This window comes from Populus trichocarpa, chromosome 3 (assembly GCF_000002775.5).
Source record: "Populus trichocarpa isolate Nisqually-1 chromosome 3, P.trichocarpa_v4.1, whole genome shotgun sequence".
NCBI lineage: Eukaryota > Viridiplantae > Streptophyta > Magnoliopsida > Malpighiales > Salicaceae > Populus > Populus trichocarpa.
In genome coordinates, this window is record NC_037287.2 from 10,348,895 (window position 1) to 10,366,640 (window position 17,746).

Here is a 17,746-nt window from a genome sequence, read left to right on the forward strand (position 1 = left end):
TATGTAAGTATTGATTTTTGCATAGAAAAAAAATGATTTGACCCGTTGCGAGACAAGTCAAATAGAAACGTTAACAATTTTTTATTTATTTAGTGGCACATGTGGTTATTCAGTTATTTAATTAAATGCATTTATAAGCTTTTCAATTTATAATTAGATTTTTGTGTGGAAAAATACATTGAAAAAAACTGCATGTTCATTTTTCACCAAAAAATAATTTGACTAGCTAAAAGCATGGGTCAAATAGCTAGTTTAGTCTTTAAATGAAATTTTTATTTTTTTATTTTTACTTATTATTCCCATCAATTACATGCTAGATCTTACTCATGTTATTTTTATTTTTGCATAGAAAAAATAAGCAAGGTGGAAATTTTGAAGAAAAAAGAAATATTTTATAACAAAAACAACTAAATTGGGGATGACAACATTAGTTATTCTTATATAACAAAAAGAGTAATTGATATTACACATTTACGCCAATAAAAAATAAAAAATAAAAAAGGAATTTTGTATAGAGGTGATTATTTTTTGTTCGATTCGGTTTTTACCTATAAGAGTAACAAAATCAAATTTTTTTTATAAAAAACCGAAACCGGTTCAAACTGACCGGTTTTGATTCAGTTATTTTAGAATAAAAACCGAAACCCAACCGACCGGTTTTAGTTCGGTTTGATTATTTTTATATTAAAAACAAAAAACTATATTGTTTTTTTGGGTGTTTTTTTTTTTTTAATTTCAAATGGGTTTGGTTTTTTGATTTCAAGTTTATAGAACCGAAATCGAACCGAATCAGTTAATTTTTTTAATATTCTAATTAATTTAATCAGTTTTTTATTACCATTCAATTTTTCAATCAGTTTTTTTTAATTTAATCAGTTTTACTATGTCTTTGCAGTAAGTCGAAGGGTGAGGTATTTTTATAGGGATCCAATGCTCCACGACAGAAAAAGCCTGCACCTTTTTTTTCCACACCATTAAAACTCCATCATCAAACTGTAGAAGGTCTCCTAAATACACAAAGATTCTGTTTTGCAGGTAACGACACCAAGAATAACCCAATCCATCGTCGACCGTGGAAAAAACCTCGACATGTACACACTGATTTTCAATCATTTAATCAATTTAACACAACAAAACACCTAATCAAGACAAATGTAACAGTAGCACCCCTCCTGAAAACACAAACAAAAAGGTCCCTGTCTTCTTATTTTTTGTATTTTAAAATTATTTTTTAAAAAATTATGTTTTTAACTTCAAATTAACATTTTTATATTATTTTGATATTCTAATATCAAAAATAATTTTTAAATAATTAAAAATATTATTTTAATATATTTTTAAACAAAAATATATTTTAAAAAACAATTATTACCATCCTCCAACCATAATCATAAATCTCAAGTCGTACCGTACAATCAAAAACCAAAAAAATCTCAACTGCCACCAGCTCCTTGTCAAAAAGTCAAAAGAAAAAACCTCCAATCAGCTCGATTTAAATGTGGACCATGCATTGAGTATCTCGGAGGCAGTCTCGTCTAGAATTAACAATGGGCCCCAAGAGAGAATAGCCCTCTTCTTGACCACAATAATAGCATTGTTTCATTAAAATTTATTTTTAATATTAATATATTAAAATAATTTAAAAATATTAATTTTAAAAAATAAAAATAAAGTTTTTTCAATTTTTTTATAAAAACACTCTTAAAAACATAGATGCTGCGAAGCTAAGAGCCATCTTTTGTCTCCAATGTGGGAGGCAATTAACTTCATGGCTGGGTAATAATTTCTTCCTTTTTCTCTCGCAAATAAGGTTAATGTAATTTTAGTGCGTAAACAAACAAATGCATATGCTAGAATGAGGTGATTTGAAGTAAAAAAAACTCTTGTTTACGTTGCCAAATTCTTACTTAGCAAATATTTCGAGGGGTAATTTATAATTTTAACGGTATGTTTGAAAGTGGTAAATGAGAGTGGTAATTTTGGTAAATGAGAATGGTAATTTTGGTCCAGCACAATTTAATATAACCAAATGGTTTTTTGTCCTCCCAAAACCAATACTTTTGAACCACAACATTCCGATTCTCAAGGCGTCAGTCTTGGATCCTTTGCCCTGGAGAAATGGTTCATCAACAAACATCAAGTAATTGGTGCTATCTAAATTCAGAGAAAAATGAGTTATTTTTTACTACTTGGATATATCAAAAAATATTTTTACATAAATAAATTAATTTTCTTTCATGGTTTCTGAGTAATGGTTATGGTGACAACTCATAGATGATCATGTTTATAGTATTTGTGATATTAATAATATTGGTGGCCATATACTAATGGTTGTTATGGTAGTTGTGATACCGACAATAATAATTACTTAATAATATAGTAGTGGTGACAACAACATTTATTATAATGGTGATAGTGAGATAATGGTGATTGTTGTGGTGGTGATGACAATTTTAAAAGATAATTGTGAGATATAATAAAATGATGGTTATATTGGTAATAAGTGTCGCACGTGTGCGGCGTCGCGGCGATCGTCCATCATTCTCAGGGAAAATGTAATGGTCTATCTGGCAAATGTGGAGAGGCAAAGAATTCTTGCCTCTTATCAGTAAAATATGGACTGGGAGCCGCCACCTAGTATTCTGGTTACTAGGAACCCTAACTGGTCTCAGAGATCGAGTACGGAGACTGGTTGCTTAAAGGGAATGTATTAGCATCTCAACTACGCCATCCTATGGTAAGCTATATTGTTTTAATGTCTGATAAAAAACTATGGTCTTATTGCATTTTCTAATTGTTGGTATGTTTAAAGTTCAAGAAAGGCCCTCCTTAAACCATCTAGGTGGTGGCCCAGTGGTAAAAGCTTGGGATCAAGAGGTTTGCTCCCTCTGTGATCTCAGGTTCGAGCCATATGGTTGCTCATATGATGGCCACTGGAGGCCTATATGGTCGTTAACTTCAGGGCCCGTGAGATTAGTCGAGGTGCGCGCAAGCTGGCCCGGACACCCACGTTAAACTAAAAAAAGAAAAGCCCTCCTTAATAAGGAGGTTCTTATCTTAATGGAGTAAAACCTAACTGTTCTACGTCCGAAAAAAACAGAATTTAATATCCAAAATACATATTACGTGTAATGTCATACCCCAGATACTAAAAGATAAACAAAAAAAAATTTTTGTTGTTTTTGAAATTTTAGCCAATGTTTTCTTGACTTTAATAAACTGGTTATTAAAGTCAAAATACATGCTAAAACATTTTTTGCTGGTGCATGACAAACACAATATGATTTTTTAGCTTTAAGACACTTGGTCGTATGCACAAATTTTTTTTTTAATTTTTTTTTTAATTTTTGGAAGTTTTGACGAAAACCAGGTATTTTAATACCGGATTCGTATTTTTCAAAATGACAGAAAACAGACTGAGATTAAACAAAACTGCATAAAACAATACACGCGGGGAAATCACAAATATTGAAAAATATTTGTTGTTGTTTTTTTAATTTTTTTTAAATGGGTCGGACCCGGCCAAGATCAGTGGGCTGGGCCTAACCCGGCCCAAAACCAAATGGGCTGGTTACTGTGCACAACACAGTAACCAGCCCCCTCACCATTTGCTGCAGAACGTGAATTATTCACGTTCTGCATGCAAATGCGGGCAGGGGCTGAGCAAGAGTAAACAAAACAGGGCAGCAGGAGGTTACCTGGGGTGGCGTCGATGCGGTGCTGGCGGCGGCGGTGTTGTTGTCGCGGTGGAGTGACTGCGGTGGCCGGCGGAGCTGCTCCTTCTTCTTCCTTTCCCTCCTCTATTTTTTTCTCTTTTTTTTTCTTTCGGTCTTCAGACCATTGTCCCTTTTCTTCTTCTTCTTTTTTTCTTTTCTTTCTGTCCTCCCTCTTCTTTCTCGTTTTCCCCTCCCCTCTCTTTTTTTTTTTTTCTTTTTTCTCTGTTTTGCTTGCTCTCTCTCTCTTACTCTGTTTTTCTCCCTTTTTTTTTTCTATCCTTATGTTTCTCTCCCTCTCCTTCTTTTTTTTTCTCGTTTTTTCTGTGTCCCCTTTCTCACCTGTATTTATAAAGGAGAACGGAGGCCTACACCCCTGCCCAATCAATGGCGCAAGGGTGTAGGATGGACGGGGCAACCACTATTCAGTCGCCCCTCTACCACCCTAGGGACACCTCTTCTCCCCTAACGCTAACACACGGAAAGCTGTGTAGGTGGAGGGACCCTTGATCGGCGTCTTTTTGGATCATCAGGGGAGGGGAAGTCGGTGAGAAACAAGGGAGAAAAGATCTTGTTCTTCCTCCCTTGTTTCGCGCGTCCAGGGGAAGAAGAAGACCCACATGGCCTTCAAAACGGCACTGTTTCACCCCCTTTTTTTTAATGAACAGTGTATGAAAAGGCGGTAAAATATGTCAGAGTTCACATTGGTCCTCAATTTGTGATTTGTTCAATTGCGTCCTCAATTACAATTTTAATTGTAAAAATCAATTCAATTACATCCTTGCCAAATTCAATCGCTGGCCTTGAAGTTGGCCGCCTTTTCCAAATTGATCATTGGTCTTGAATTAGTGCAATTTGACCCTCAATTGAGCAATAAACTTCTAATTTCTTCAATTTGGCCCTTGATATGGTTTTAATTACAGTCCCTCTATTTACGCGCCTTTTCCAGTTTGGTCCTTGGTTTCGGATTTCTTCAATTAAGTCCCTAATTGGCCATCAAACTTCAATATTTACGCAATTAAGCCCCTGATTTGACTACATTAACTCTCAAAAAATATAATTTGACCCCAAAACTTTAATTTCTTCCAATTGAAGCCCAAATTTACTCCAAAATTAATTTTTCTTGCAATCAAACCCTCCATAAATTCAATTAAATCTTCAATAAAATTTAATTGAGTCCATAAACATATGATTTTGGACTTTTCTTCCTCAAATTAAATTTTCTTCATCAACAGGGCTATCACCAGTCAACAAAATACTGCCAAATTTTAATCTTTGTATTTTTGAACCTCCTCAACCAGATTTTGACCATTGTCTGGACGCTCCGGCATCCTATTCTCACTGTTATTATTTTTTTATTTTTTCTGAACATATATTTTTTTGATTTTTTTGTATTTTCTTCTTTTTGTGCGGGGACCCAAAAATGGGTTACAACAATAAGATAGCAGCCAACAATGATAATAGAGTGATGACGATAGAATAATTGTGATTGTAACACCCCACTAGAAAGATATTGTCCACTTTTGGTTCATGGGCCTCACGAATTTGTTATTGGCAGCCACACATGGCCTCAAAACGCGTCTTACTAGTCAAGGAGCATGCTCATATAAGGCCCTCCTCTAAGTCCTCACCCGCTGACGTGAGATATTATAATCCACCCCTCTTAATGAGCCCGACGACCCCGTCGGCATTACCATACAACTAGTGAGTCGGGCTCTGATACCAATATAACACCCTATCCTACTAGTAAAATATTGTCCTCTTTGGCCCATGGGTCTCACGGATTTGTTCTTGGCAGCCTTGTATGGCTCCAAAACGCGTCTTACCTGTCAAGATGAGCATGCTCATATAAGATTCTCCTTCGAGTCCTGACTTAGTGATATGTATAGTGATAGTCATGAAGAGTTACAGTGAGATGATAATAAAATGATTGTTATATTAATAATAAGATAATGATAGTAGAAGTTAATGGTATAGAGAAAATATTTTATGGAGGTTAAAATATTTTTCTTTAAATGTTCATCGACTAAGGGTTGATGGAATTTTATTTTTTTTTAAAAAAAAATATACTCTAAGCCATAAATAAATTAATTTTTAAAGTTTGTTCAGATTGGACCTGTGCTCTGCATCGAAATTTAACCAGTAGAATATAAAGTAAAATCAGCCTATCACTGCACCGCAGAGTCATCAGCACGCTGCATGCAGCACCTTCAGAAAGCTCTTCTTTCGCCATTATCATTGATTTTTGTGGTTATACGAGATAATTAAGATATATAGCAGCACCAGAATTTAGGACTCGGCACGCTGGCTTATAATCTTAAACTCTCAATGCTTTAATGTGTTGTTCAAGTCGTTCCAAAACCTGTGAGGCGAAAGAATGATTAGATAAACAAAACTTGACGAGATAGAAATTGGCAGCAGTAAACCACAAACATCTCTAGGCTCACCGCCTTCGTGTTGTCAAGAGCGGCTTTCAATGCTTGGATTTCCTGTAACACAACCTGTTATTCAGCAACAGTACCTGCCGTATATTAAACCTGTCAGAAGCAAGTTGTGACTTGTGTGCATATCACTTACTTTGTTGGAGTCCATAAGTGCAACTTCCAGTGCGTGGATTTTTTGCGCCTCGGTGTTTCCTCCGTCACCGCAGTCTTCATTTTGGCTTGTTTCCTGCATTATTCAGCAGGAAAATGTTGGCTGAGAGGTTGAAATTCTATCGTATCATATTAAAAGCACTATTCTAGAGAGCCTGTAGGCGATCAACTGATCAACATTGCAAGTGTACTCAGATATAACATGGTTGAGTAAGGTATTGATAAATTACCATAGCCTCCTCTGAAGCAACATCACTATCTGCTTCACTATCGTAAATCTCTTCCATTATAGAAGTTGACTGCAAGGAAGAAATTAAATATTCGCGGAAGTCTCGACTGAATTCAGGTTGGTAAATATGTAAAACGGTTTAAGGGAGTGTTTCCTGCACTCAGAAGTTAACCTGGAGCATTTCTAGAATTTCAGGGTTCTGCCAAGGTCCTTTATCACTAAACAGGCAGCCACCATAATCAGAACATGTGCAGTCACCTCCCAGAAAACTTGGCAAATTACTGTAGAGGAAATAGGAAGACTTAGTGGTGCTAACATATGAAAGAAACATTCGTATCCGAAGTTAACAATGCTTTCAGAACAATAATTTATATATATGCCGAAGATTTGCATGGACTTGCACCTCTGATCAATTACTTCAAGCAGGTTACTTAGATAGTTGTATCCCAAAACCTGCAATTGGAACAAACACTTGATTCGTGCAGCTTGGGAAGCGAAATGCAATTGTGTTTTTAAAATCCTCACATGAATCTTCGCTAATGTGCGTGCATCAAGAAAAGCCCCGAGTGCTTTCCACAGCATCTTGAACCCATTTCCAGCATTGACTATAAAGAGCCGATTCAGAATCTGAAAATTTCCATACCAAAAATTATTAACTGATACGACTCATAGAACGAAAAATAACCCAAGCTTTACTCTTGAAAACACAGCACCACTTGGTCTTCCTAGAAATAAGCATAACCTCCATCCTGCTTGTCAATCTTTGCACTCGATGTCATTTACACATCGAATTCTGTTTTGTTTTTTTTTTTGGCTTCCAAAATTTCAACGCAGTTTTTTCCCTGAAGCTATCAGGGATCCTTAAAAAATTCAAAATCCAGGCAATACAATGAATACGATAACTAGTACATCAACTAGGGTTTCTCTGAAATCAATGACCCATGAGACTGCTGCCGAGTTACCTCTCGATTAACAACTTTAAACAAAATCAATGGCTGAACTTAAAAATCGTTTTACAGAAAACATATCAGCTTAATTATTTTCCAAGATAGTAAAAAAATAATAAAATGTGAATTATTCACAGCACATGATATCTGGATACCATTTGCTTAAGCAGAATATTGCTCAACAATAAACCAGTGCATATTCTAACTATCGCTGAAGTACATCTTTCTACAGCATGATTGCAGCTGTCAGAGCTGGAATGCCATGTCTCCTAAATCCAATCAAAGTTCATGGAAGCTACTATATATGAACTAACTCTATCAAACTTGTCCACCTAGAATGTCTTGGCATGCTTTCCCATCTAATAACTATAGTAAAAAAGAAAGCATGGAAAAGGAAAAGGGGAGGTCAAAAAGATCAAATGTTGCAAAATGAAATTTCCATGGCTAGCCGAAAAGCATGGATACTTCAAAATAAATAAATAATTAAGATGATTAGAAGATGTTAAAACAAAAGAAGTCGTCCTGGACTTGTGATAGTATCATTTTGTGTTTATGGTTCTTCTTTATTTTAAGAGATTGCCCTATTGCCGCATTAAGACCTTCATCAATCTAACTAAACCTTCAAAGAAAAGCTATACCTCTGGATAGTAGTTGCTATCAATTTTCTGAATTTCCATAAAGAGAGATCTCGCAGTTTTTGAGAAATTGGACATTCCCTAAGCAAAGGCAAGAATCAAACTATTGATCAGGACATACCGCAAAAAGGCTCGGAATTAAAACTTAACTAACAAAACGATCACATGGTTTCCCCCAACATGAACAGACAGAAAAGAGACAGAACTTATGACTTATAGGTCAAGTAACTCTTTCTCAGTGCTGATAATTTGCAAGATACAAGTATTGAATGCGATGCTCACCACTCCCTTCACATCTAAAATACTTGTGATGGATGCTATATGTCTCTTAGCTGCAATTGAACATGCAGGGAACCTAATATTTAATGTCTTCTCCTGTTCCGACACGTGATATCTGACAAATCTGTCAACTGTAGTTGCCTGCAACAGCGCATTAAGGTCTACCATTCCGAGCCGTTCAATGTATATCGGTCTTCCATTTCTATCAACCCCATGATATCCATGAGGATAACGTTTCTTTACTTCTGCATATTCTTCAAACTTAAATTCCTGCACTGAGTTCCAAACAAATGAACCCCTTGAAGAATTTACAGACAAAGGCAAGAGTCGACTTCGATATGGCAGAAGTTAATGTAAAAGGAATGGTTGGATTTGAATGTCAATTGTCAAACCATACATATATGGTAACAAATAAATTCGTTCTTCACCTTCAGAATTTCATCAACCCCATATTCCTCACGCCACGCGAGATATTGCACAAACGTGTCCTTTGCTTTTGAAAGATCAAAGTCTCTCATCCGGAGAAACCTGACAGGCATTACATTAAACACCATCTTATCGTAAATTAACAGTCAATAACCAAGAATATTGGCTTACAATATATCATTTCAGGAAATAAAACTAAAACTGATACGATCAAACTTACCTTAAAAGAGAATGATAGTCAGTTTGCCTCTCCATTAGATGACCTTCAACAAAAAGTTGTTCACGGAGAGAATCAACAAGTTGTTCATATTTTGGATCGTGAACTCCTTCAAGGACTATTCGCAAGCTTTTGCCCCTTCCAAGTTTCTTCAACGAGTTCCGAATCTTGCGAGGGTAATTTAACATTGACTTGATGCCTGGTTTAGGCAATGAAGAAGAAGGCTTAATTTCTTCTGGAGGATGGAGAAGCCACTGGGATTCAATGGGTGGATGGATAGATTTTGTCCTTACTTTTCCTAGCTGAGAACGCTTCGAGTCTGAAGATTCCTCACCTTCTCCACTACCTCTCATTATGATTATCTCCCGAGAAGTCTCCTTTTGTTTAAACATATGTACTGATATAGACTTATAGTGATATCCAATCAACTCAATGAGCGCATTCGTCAAAAATAATTATCAACACAAGAGTACAAAATCTGTTCCTGCAGAATCAAATTGTATTCACTTATCCAGCAACTATCATATGGCTAAAAGTAAACGAAAACTTGAAGGTCTCCTTCAATTAGTCTGGCATTTGCAAAGTCACTTGCTATCAAACTAGACACAATTCAAGTGCAGAGTTAAGAGACAAACTTCAACTCAAAATGTAATCGAGAATTGATGAAATTTCAAGAAATCATGGTAAACTCTCAAGTCATTCGAGGTTCCACAAAAACGACTGGGGCACACGATAAATGAAATTGCCAAACTGGTTACAACTTACAATGAAAAGAAGTGCAACGAGAAAACCTATCAACGACCCAAAAGCAAGACGAGCCCATGACAGAGTAATAATTGTTGAAACAGGAAGAGATTGCAGAGTCCGAGTCTGTCCAAATTAAGTGAGCCTGGCAGCAGAAAGCTGTATTGTATACGAGTGAAAAAAAAGCAACAAGGAAAAAGATAAATAAAGGCAGACATCTAAACCTTTGCAGAGCAGTGAATAATTAAGAAAGCATCGAATGCGATCCAATGCTTGCTTGGTCTTCCACCATTAGGTTGGAATATTTCGCTACCAAGTAACCTCTTCTTTCTTTTTTTGTCTCAGCAAGCAAAATATAGGAGTGCCTCACGAAACAGTAAAAGTTTTCTTAAGCAAAGCATGGCATGGGAGGGGGTATGGAGCCAAGTACCTTTAACTGAAATTAACGGTGTTTGTTCCTTTGCTTCGCAATGTTTTGCTTTCTCAGGTCCTAAAAGCCCAGAAAATGCACGAAATGGCCCACTACGGCCCATAAACAGGTTTGGGGACTCAGGTTAAACACTTGATTGATCAACATATTCCACCCTCAACCCACAACTGACGATAACAATGACCATGGCCCTTGGCAGCTCGTCCAAAAGAAGAAAAAATCCAAGATTTCTTCAACTCTTGGGAAATCAAATCCTTATAGTGTTTTTTTTTTTGAGAAATAATATTTATAGTAATAGTTCGATCAATAGTTGAAAAATATATCCCGAGAGGATTTGGCTAATGTTTTTCACAACTCGAAAGACGGTCAGGGAGTGGCATCTCTTTTATCAATTCAATTATGTTTGCCTAGGAGCTACCTGTTTCCTGAAAAAAAATTATCAGACTACATGGTACATCGACCAAGATTGTGTCAAGTCAATCTAACATTATGTTAGTTCAATGAACACAGATGCTTGCTAAGTTTGTGTGTGTTATGCACAAACCACAAAGTTCTGAATACCTAGATAACTTGCTACACAATATATACAATCCACTTATAATACAAAATAGGAGAGGTTACAATGGAAAATGCTCCCTAAGTTTCCTATAAAGATCATGACAAATGTCCATATGTTTTGGCCAATTCTTCCTTATATAAGAAAATGCCAATAATTATCCCTCCCTAGCTTGGCTTGTCTTCCACGAACTAACTGCCCAACTATCAACACTCCTGTTGTCGATCTTGTTGTGTTTCTGCATGTCTTGATTGTCAAGTCCCAGATCACACGAACCTCCTATTGTGAATGTTGTAAATCTTATTTTGATTTTGTGTCTTAGAGGTTATCAGTTCGAGTTTTATAAATCTTAGGGTCACTAGAAATTTACATGGTCGTTAATTTCAAAATCTATGTGATTAGTCGAAGTACGCACAAATTAACCGGACATCTATATTAATAAAAAAAATGCTATAAACTGTGACATTATTACTGATTTCGCCACTCCTGTCAATTTCAACACTATCCCACAGGTTATTACTACTCGTGTTTTTCCAAAAGTGTTTTTCATCGACATATCCTCATAAATTTGACCCTGTAACACATAGCATGGCATATAAATGTAGCAATAAAATGTTATTAGAGCACGATAAAAGCAAAAATTAGAAGAATTATATTAAGATCTCGCTTTAGTATGATTTTTTTAAATAAATTCAAGTTTTTTTAAAAATAAAATAAAATTGACTTATAGAAAAGTCATAATTATCTTTGGTTAAAAACATTTTTTAATCAAAATTAAAATTTGTAATTTAATCAAATTTTATAGTTTTTAACTTTTTACTTTTGAACTCTAACTTACACCACATCTTTTATTTAAAAAAATGATTTAATTTATTCTTACCAAATATATTTATAACTTAAAGTAATTTTAATTTATTTTTATCGCAAGTTATCTGTGAAACAAGATCGCTGGGGTTATGTTTTTATAAGTCACGCTAAACGGATTTTAATTTAAAGATTTTAGCTTTAATTACTGAAAGAGGGAAAATCAATTTTACAGAACGACTAAATTAGCTTTCTTTGAAACTCGTAACATTTGAGAAAAAAGAGGGTTCAAAACGATAGTAACCTTAAATTTGCTAGTAAATTGCCTTTTAATAGTATTATTTAATTTTATCTGTGAAACTCAAAGTACTACGTTTCTAAGGTTTTTAATTTACATTTGAGTTCATAAGAAAAACACACATAATCACTCTATTTTTTTACGAAAAAAATAATAATAATTCGGTATCCATTTCCAATCACTAAATAGGACTCCCCTTTATTTGCTCGGTGGTTGGTAGGTGGCAAAAAGTCTCAAACTTTGAAGTGGTTCGCCCTTTTCCTTGTTTGTAGTGATAAGTGGTCAATCTCGGTGCCCCCAGCTCTCGAAACTAGTCTTCCATACACTTAAAACAATTGCTATTATTCTCTGGTCGAAAAGAAAAGGATTATTATTTCTGGCTGTTGAAGACATTCTTTTCGGCACCGTCCATCCACTAAAAAGAGAAAACTAGCAAGGTGGAAAGTAATATGAAACAATGTACCGAGAAAGTTTGATGGGGATAGCTAAATTTCGATAGACGGATGGATGGGGACATCGAGGAATATATATGGAGGATTGAGCACCATAGAAAATGAGAACTGTCTTCAACTCCTATCCGATATTGAAGAACCGGCTTTCAGTTCTACGGGATTGAGATTGTCATCTGCGATTGTTAAGGTTGTACGAAAATACGATAGAAATTGTGTTTTAAAGTATTTTTTATTTAAAAATATATTAAATTATTTTTAATATTAGTATATTTAAAAAATATAAAATATTAAAAATAATTAATTTTAAATAAAACAAATCAAATATTAAATAAATAATATTTTGACTGCACTACCGAACTTTCTCTAATACCTTTTTGGTTACTCAAAACTCAAACAAAAGGAAATTTGAGAAAGCAAGGTTGGTGACAAGCCTACTCCATAGATCATGATGATTATTATATCAAACTAAAAAGTTTTAAGAGCTGTTTGGAAATATAGTAATAATATTTTTTATTTGAAAATATATTAAAATAATATATTTTTTATTTTTAAAAAATATTTTTAATATCAGCACATCAAAGACAATCTAAAAATATAAAATAATTAATTTTAAATAAAATAATTTTTAAATTTTACCTCACTCTATTTGAAAGACAATATCAAATATTTTTAATATCAGCACATCAAGGCAATCTCGTCTCGATTGTAATTTTCACAGTAAAAAAATTCAGACAATTATATTTATTATAAAATATATATATATATATATATATACCTCTTTATTATTATATTCATTTATTATCATTAAGTTCATTTAAATCTCTCCAAATATATTTAAATCTACATTTTGCTTACAAGTATTTATGTATAGATACCTATAAATAGAAATATTATTGAGAAAATATTATACAAATATAACTATAAATTTATATAAAATAAAAGTGTTTCATCTTCATTCCCTAATTTTTATTGATTTTATATATTTTATTTACTATTTATTAATTATATTATTTTATTATTATATGCTTATTGATACATTAGTTTTACAGCAATATTCATATATATATAAAAAATTATTAAATCAAACCAACCTGTTTAAATTATCAAAAAGAGAAAAAAAGAAAAACAAATTCCTAAAATAAGATCTCGCAGTCCATTCATTTTCTCGTAAACTGCAGGACCCAGAGCTGAGATGGTGGGACCAAGTAATCATACGTGGGAAAGCATCTAGAAACGCACGTATGGGGTAGCCAGCTGTGTCAAGAGAGACAGAGACAAAGACATCACCTTTTGGGGTTGGGGCTCTTCGGGAATTGAGAACTCGTTTTTACCTCATCTCATCTCAAGAGAAGACCCTGGCGGCGTTTCTGTTCTATTTGCCACCTGCCATACTCCGCCACCCTGTATTGCCGCCTATTGATGACTCTGCTACTCACTCACTATCAAGATTTGTCAATTTCATTTCATTTTATCTGGAATTACTGAAATATTTTGTATCGATTCAAGAAATAGATCAAAACAAAATAATTTTTATATCAATTTAAATCTTGGTCTGTTCTAATTTTTTCAGATAAATTTCAACTGAAATATTACAGTTTTATTTCACATGTTTCATTTCAGGCTTAAAAAACCTTTAAAACAAACTCAAACTTCAACTTATTTTAATCAAAATAAATCATAAAAAATACTATATAAATATTAATAACTCCATTTTCATCTACAAAACAATCTTTAATCAATCTAAAAATAAAAAATCAAACAAAACAATAATAATAATAATAAATTCATGGACCCTAATCTATTTTTTTGGCATAGTCAAAGGACAAATTCATCTTCATTAAACTCCTCTTTCCTAACAAACTTTCATTGACACCAATATCTATTACATTCCTTCCATTTCTTTGGTTGAATAAAACATAAGTTGCACATTTTTTTATAAAATGTTAAGAGATCAAAAAATAATTCTCCATTAATATCACAATAAAAATATATTTTTCAATACAATTATAATATAAAAAGCACCGGACTATTTCTTATTATCCCTAAAAAAAACATAACCCCTTGTTATATTGAATGAGTAAATTGAAGGGAATTTAAAGGGGTAACAAACAAAACTTATAGTTTAATTAAGGGTTAAAAAAATAGCTTTTACTTCCATAATATTTTGGTATTTTGTTTAAGTTAAATTTCTATTTAATCTTGACTATTTAGGAATATTTTAAATTTTAAAATTATATTTATTTGACATTGTGTTTGTAGTGCATAATTTATATTTAATTTATCTTGAATTTGAATTATATTTATTGAATTATATATAAACAGTATAATCTCAAAATGAAATGCCGCTATAAAATCAAAACATTCCAATCCAATTAAAAAAACATAATACCTACCAAAATAAAATTGAGAACCTTGCTCTCTACTTGCAGACACCTATAGTTTACACTTTACAGGAGAAGGAAATCCAGCACACATTGTGGCCAGGCTTCAACAGGCTAATTGGAGATTCCTTATTACTTACATTACTGTCGTTAATTATATACATTAATTTTAATGCTTATAATATCCTAGTACTTTTTATGTTTACAAAATTTAGTGTTCTGCTAGGCTGCCCCAATTCATTTTTCATTCCTTGGTAATTCCAACACTTAAAGTTTGAAACTTCTTGTCACTGCCAAAATCTCGAGTCCGTGATCAGCAGAATCTTGGATCCGTGAGCATGGTGAGTTGGGTCTTCCTAAATGGAAGGATTGAAAGGAAGTGATGCATGGTGAGTTGGGTCTTCCTGCAAAAGAAGCCAAACTCTAACTTGTTGACAGCTGGTTAGCATTTTTCATGACTGAGTTGACCCTCCTCTGCTGCCATGCCAGCTCGTCTTTGGGAAGTCTTCTCTCGAGCCCCCCGCCCCCAGTTAACAATTGTCATGGAGTAGTGCACGGTGTCGCAGAAACAAGCTTTGCTCCTCCTCATCAATGAGCTGCATTATGAAGTGGAAGCTGAAATTCGACCCCCGCTAGCAATAAAAGCAGAAACAAGCTTTTCTCCTCCTCATCAATGAGCTGCATTATGCATGGAAGCTGAAATTCGACCCCCGCTAGCAATAAAAGCAGAAACAAGCTTTTCCCCTCCTCATCAATGAGCTGCATTATGAAGTGGAAGCTGAAACAATAAAAGCAGAAACAAGCTTTTCTCCTCCTCATCAATGAGCTGCATTATGAAGTGGAAGCTGAAATTCGACTCCCGCTAGCAATAAAAGCTGCTGTAAACTTGCAATGAGGAACAATTTAGCCTTGCTCAGTATTATATGGTAATCACACCCACATACAGTGTAAATAGCACCAGATTTGAAATATTATTAGTGACCTAATTGGTGGCTTGAATATGTCTATGAAAGAAAAAAGAAATAATTACTTTAAACAAATATTCAGCATATAAATTCTCAATATTTGTAACAAAGAGTGTCACTCTGTTTCCTTACAGTGATTATGATTAATGTCATTTAAGAACCAGTCTTCACCTTACTGTGTTCTTTCTATAATCTCTTTCACTAGATCCCAAATCGATTCTTTTTCTCGTGGATATATATAAAACAATTTACGAATCCAAGACAACTTTATATCCACTAGATAATTGGACAGTGTTCTGAATCAATATTAATTTTTTTAAAAAATTATAAGAAAATATATGAAAAATATGAAGAATAAAAAATATATATTAAAAGTACGGGAAATATTTTAATAGTGTTATTAAACCTAATCAAGTGGATTAATTTTATAAGACTGAGGATGTGTGGGTTTAGCAACAACTATGCTAGACCTGAGGAGTCTAAGTTTGACAAACACGTCTGATTTAACAAATAACAAACAAAGAGGATAATTGTACACTTTAGTTGTAAGGAAAGAAAAAAAAACATAAATAATCGATCATCGGCGGCAATCCAACAATTATTTATCTGTACGCGTCACATCATGTGAAAAAGAACACGACCGCGCATCCAATTAGACAGCGAATGACCAGATTTGACCACTGGAAAGCATCATACACGCCTCTTTAATGGCGTAGGTGCCGCCCACTCGCTAGAGCATGAGGAACACGCGCCCACATTTTTTCTATTAAAAAATAACAAATACACTGTGAAAATACTAAAACACTCATTGATCCTTATCATTATACAAAATACACATGTAAATATACCAAAATACCAAAAAAATAAAAGGCTTATTTTTGTTTTTTCTGAAGCTAAAAACATACTTGAAAATTAAAAAAAACCTAAATATTCTTATAAAAAAAAACCAAATAAATGTTTATCAGCTCGGAAAAAAAGTTTAGAAGTAAAATTACTATTACAGCTATCTTGATTTACAATAATTTCCTCGAATCATTTAATTTTTGTTATAATTAAATCAACCCCAGCCAAGAACCAGAGCTTCATCGAGATACATGCAAGAGAACACAGCACAGCCATTTTTGGACTCACCATTTCCCAATCTGGAACGGTCGAGCACGTACGAATATGATGAGTGGTTGAAATGGGATCGCATTTTAAGAGTGGCAGTGGCACCCTACCAAGCGTGGATGGAGCAGGAGAATCATAACCCGAGAAGATGGCGTAAAATTGGATTTCGAGTGCTCTCGTCACAGAAAGATTCAAAATATCTACCAGATGACAGCTGCACGCACCATCACTTTATGCATATCTTGGCTGAGGGTTCACGCTATTAAAGAGACTCGACGCGTTGCACGTTGAATAATTAACGTCAAAAAGGCCCACAGTATCTAAACTTCAAAGGGGCATAGCACATTAAATTTGTCATCAAGGCATGAATCAAATCTTCAACTGATCGCTCGGTTTATGGCTTCATACCTTTGAGTCTCTCTAGAAACATCCAATTTTTTTTAGTTTTGAAAAAAAAAACACCTTTCCATTTCATTATTCATTTCTATTAAATAAAATTAACATACACTAATTTTTTATATATATATTTCATTGAAGTAATAAACAGTGATATGTAAAGGCCTATTTTACTTTGGTTGTCGAATTTTTTGAAGATTTTTTTTTAATTCAATTTTATTTTTAATATTGTGTTTACTGAGTATTGGACTTTATATTTTTTAAACTTATTTTTTATGGAGTTATCCTGATATCAGATTCGGGTAGTAGCAAGTTATACGGGTTGGCCATGTTAACTCGAGTTATTTTTTTTATCTTTTTTTTTAAAAAATTCTCAACTTCATCTCTCAACATTGAGTTAAATGAGAATTAGGCTTCATAATTATTTTTTTATTTACTTTCTATAAGGTTGTCATGATATCATAATTTAAGTTGTAAGTTTTGCAGGTTAGTCGGGTTGACTCATAATTTTTTGGCCTTTTTTAATTGGATTTTTTTCAATTTAATCTTTTAACATTGAGTTGATTGAGA

At 33.8% G+C, this 17,746-nt stretch overlaps 1 protein-coding gene across 5 annotated transcripts; it reads right to left on the bottom strand.

Annotated features, from left to right (window-relative positions):
• Positions 1-5,699: 5,699 nt before the first annotated feature.
• Positions 5,700-10,177, bottom strand: LOC7471621 (phosphatidylinositol/phosphatidylcholine transfer protein SFH11). 5 transcript variants are annotated; one of them, XM_024597209.2, is made up of 12 exons: positions 10,009-10,177; positions 9,044-9,929; positions 8,826-8,925; positions 8,401-8,667; positions 8,122-8,199; positions 7,062-7,163; positions 6,940-6,989; positions 6,709-6,817; positions 6,538-6,606; positions 6,291-6,383; positions 6,161-6,202; positions 5,700-6,075 (listed from the first exon to the last, which is right to left on the bottom strand). In XM_024597209.2, exons 2-12 carry the CDS (start codon positions 9,430-9,432, stop codon positions 6,031-6,033), a joined length of 1,344 nt encoding a protein of 447 aa, XP_024452977.2. In that variant the 5' UTR covers positions 9,433-9,929; positions 10,009-10,177; the 3' UTR covers positions 5,700-6,030. The 5 variants fall into 5 exon arrangements, with proteins under 5 accessions (XP_024452977.2, XP_024452978.2, XP_002304272.4 ...); XM_024597210.2 differs by having other exon boundaries at positions 9,044-9,943; XM_002304236.4 differs by having other exon boundaries at positions 9,044-9,239; positions 9,334-10,177.
• Positions 10,178-17,746: the final 7,569 nt, after the last annotated feature.

Excerpts from the sequence above, each read along its gene's own strand:
- LOC7471621 (XM_024597209.2), bottom strand. The coding sequence starts at position 9,432 with ATGTTTAAACAAAAGGAGACTTCTCGGGAGATAATCATAATGAGAGGT. Across the intron at positions 8,200-8,400 it reads TTTTAGATGTGAAGGGAGTG|GGAATGTCCAATTTCTCAAA; the intron begins GTGAGCATCGCA and ends GCCTTTGCTTAG. Across the intron at positions 6,076-6,160 it reads CTCTTGACAACACGAAGGCG|GTTTTGGAACGACTTGAACA; the intron begins GTGAGCCTAGAG and ends TTCGCCTCACAG.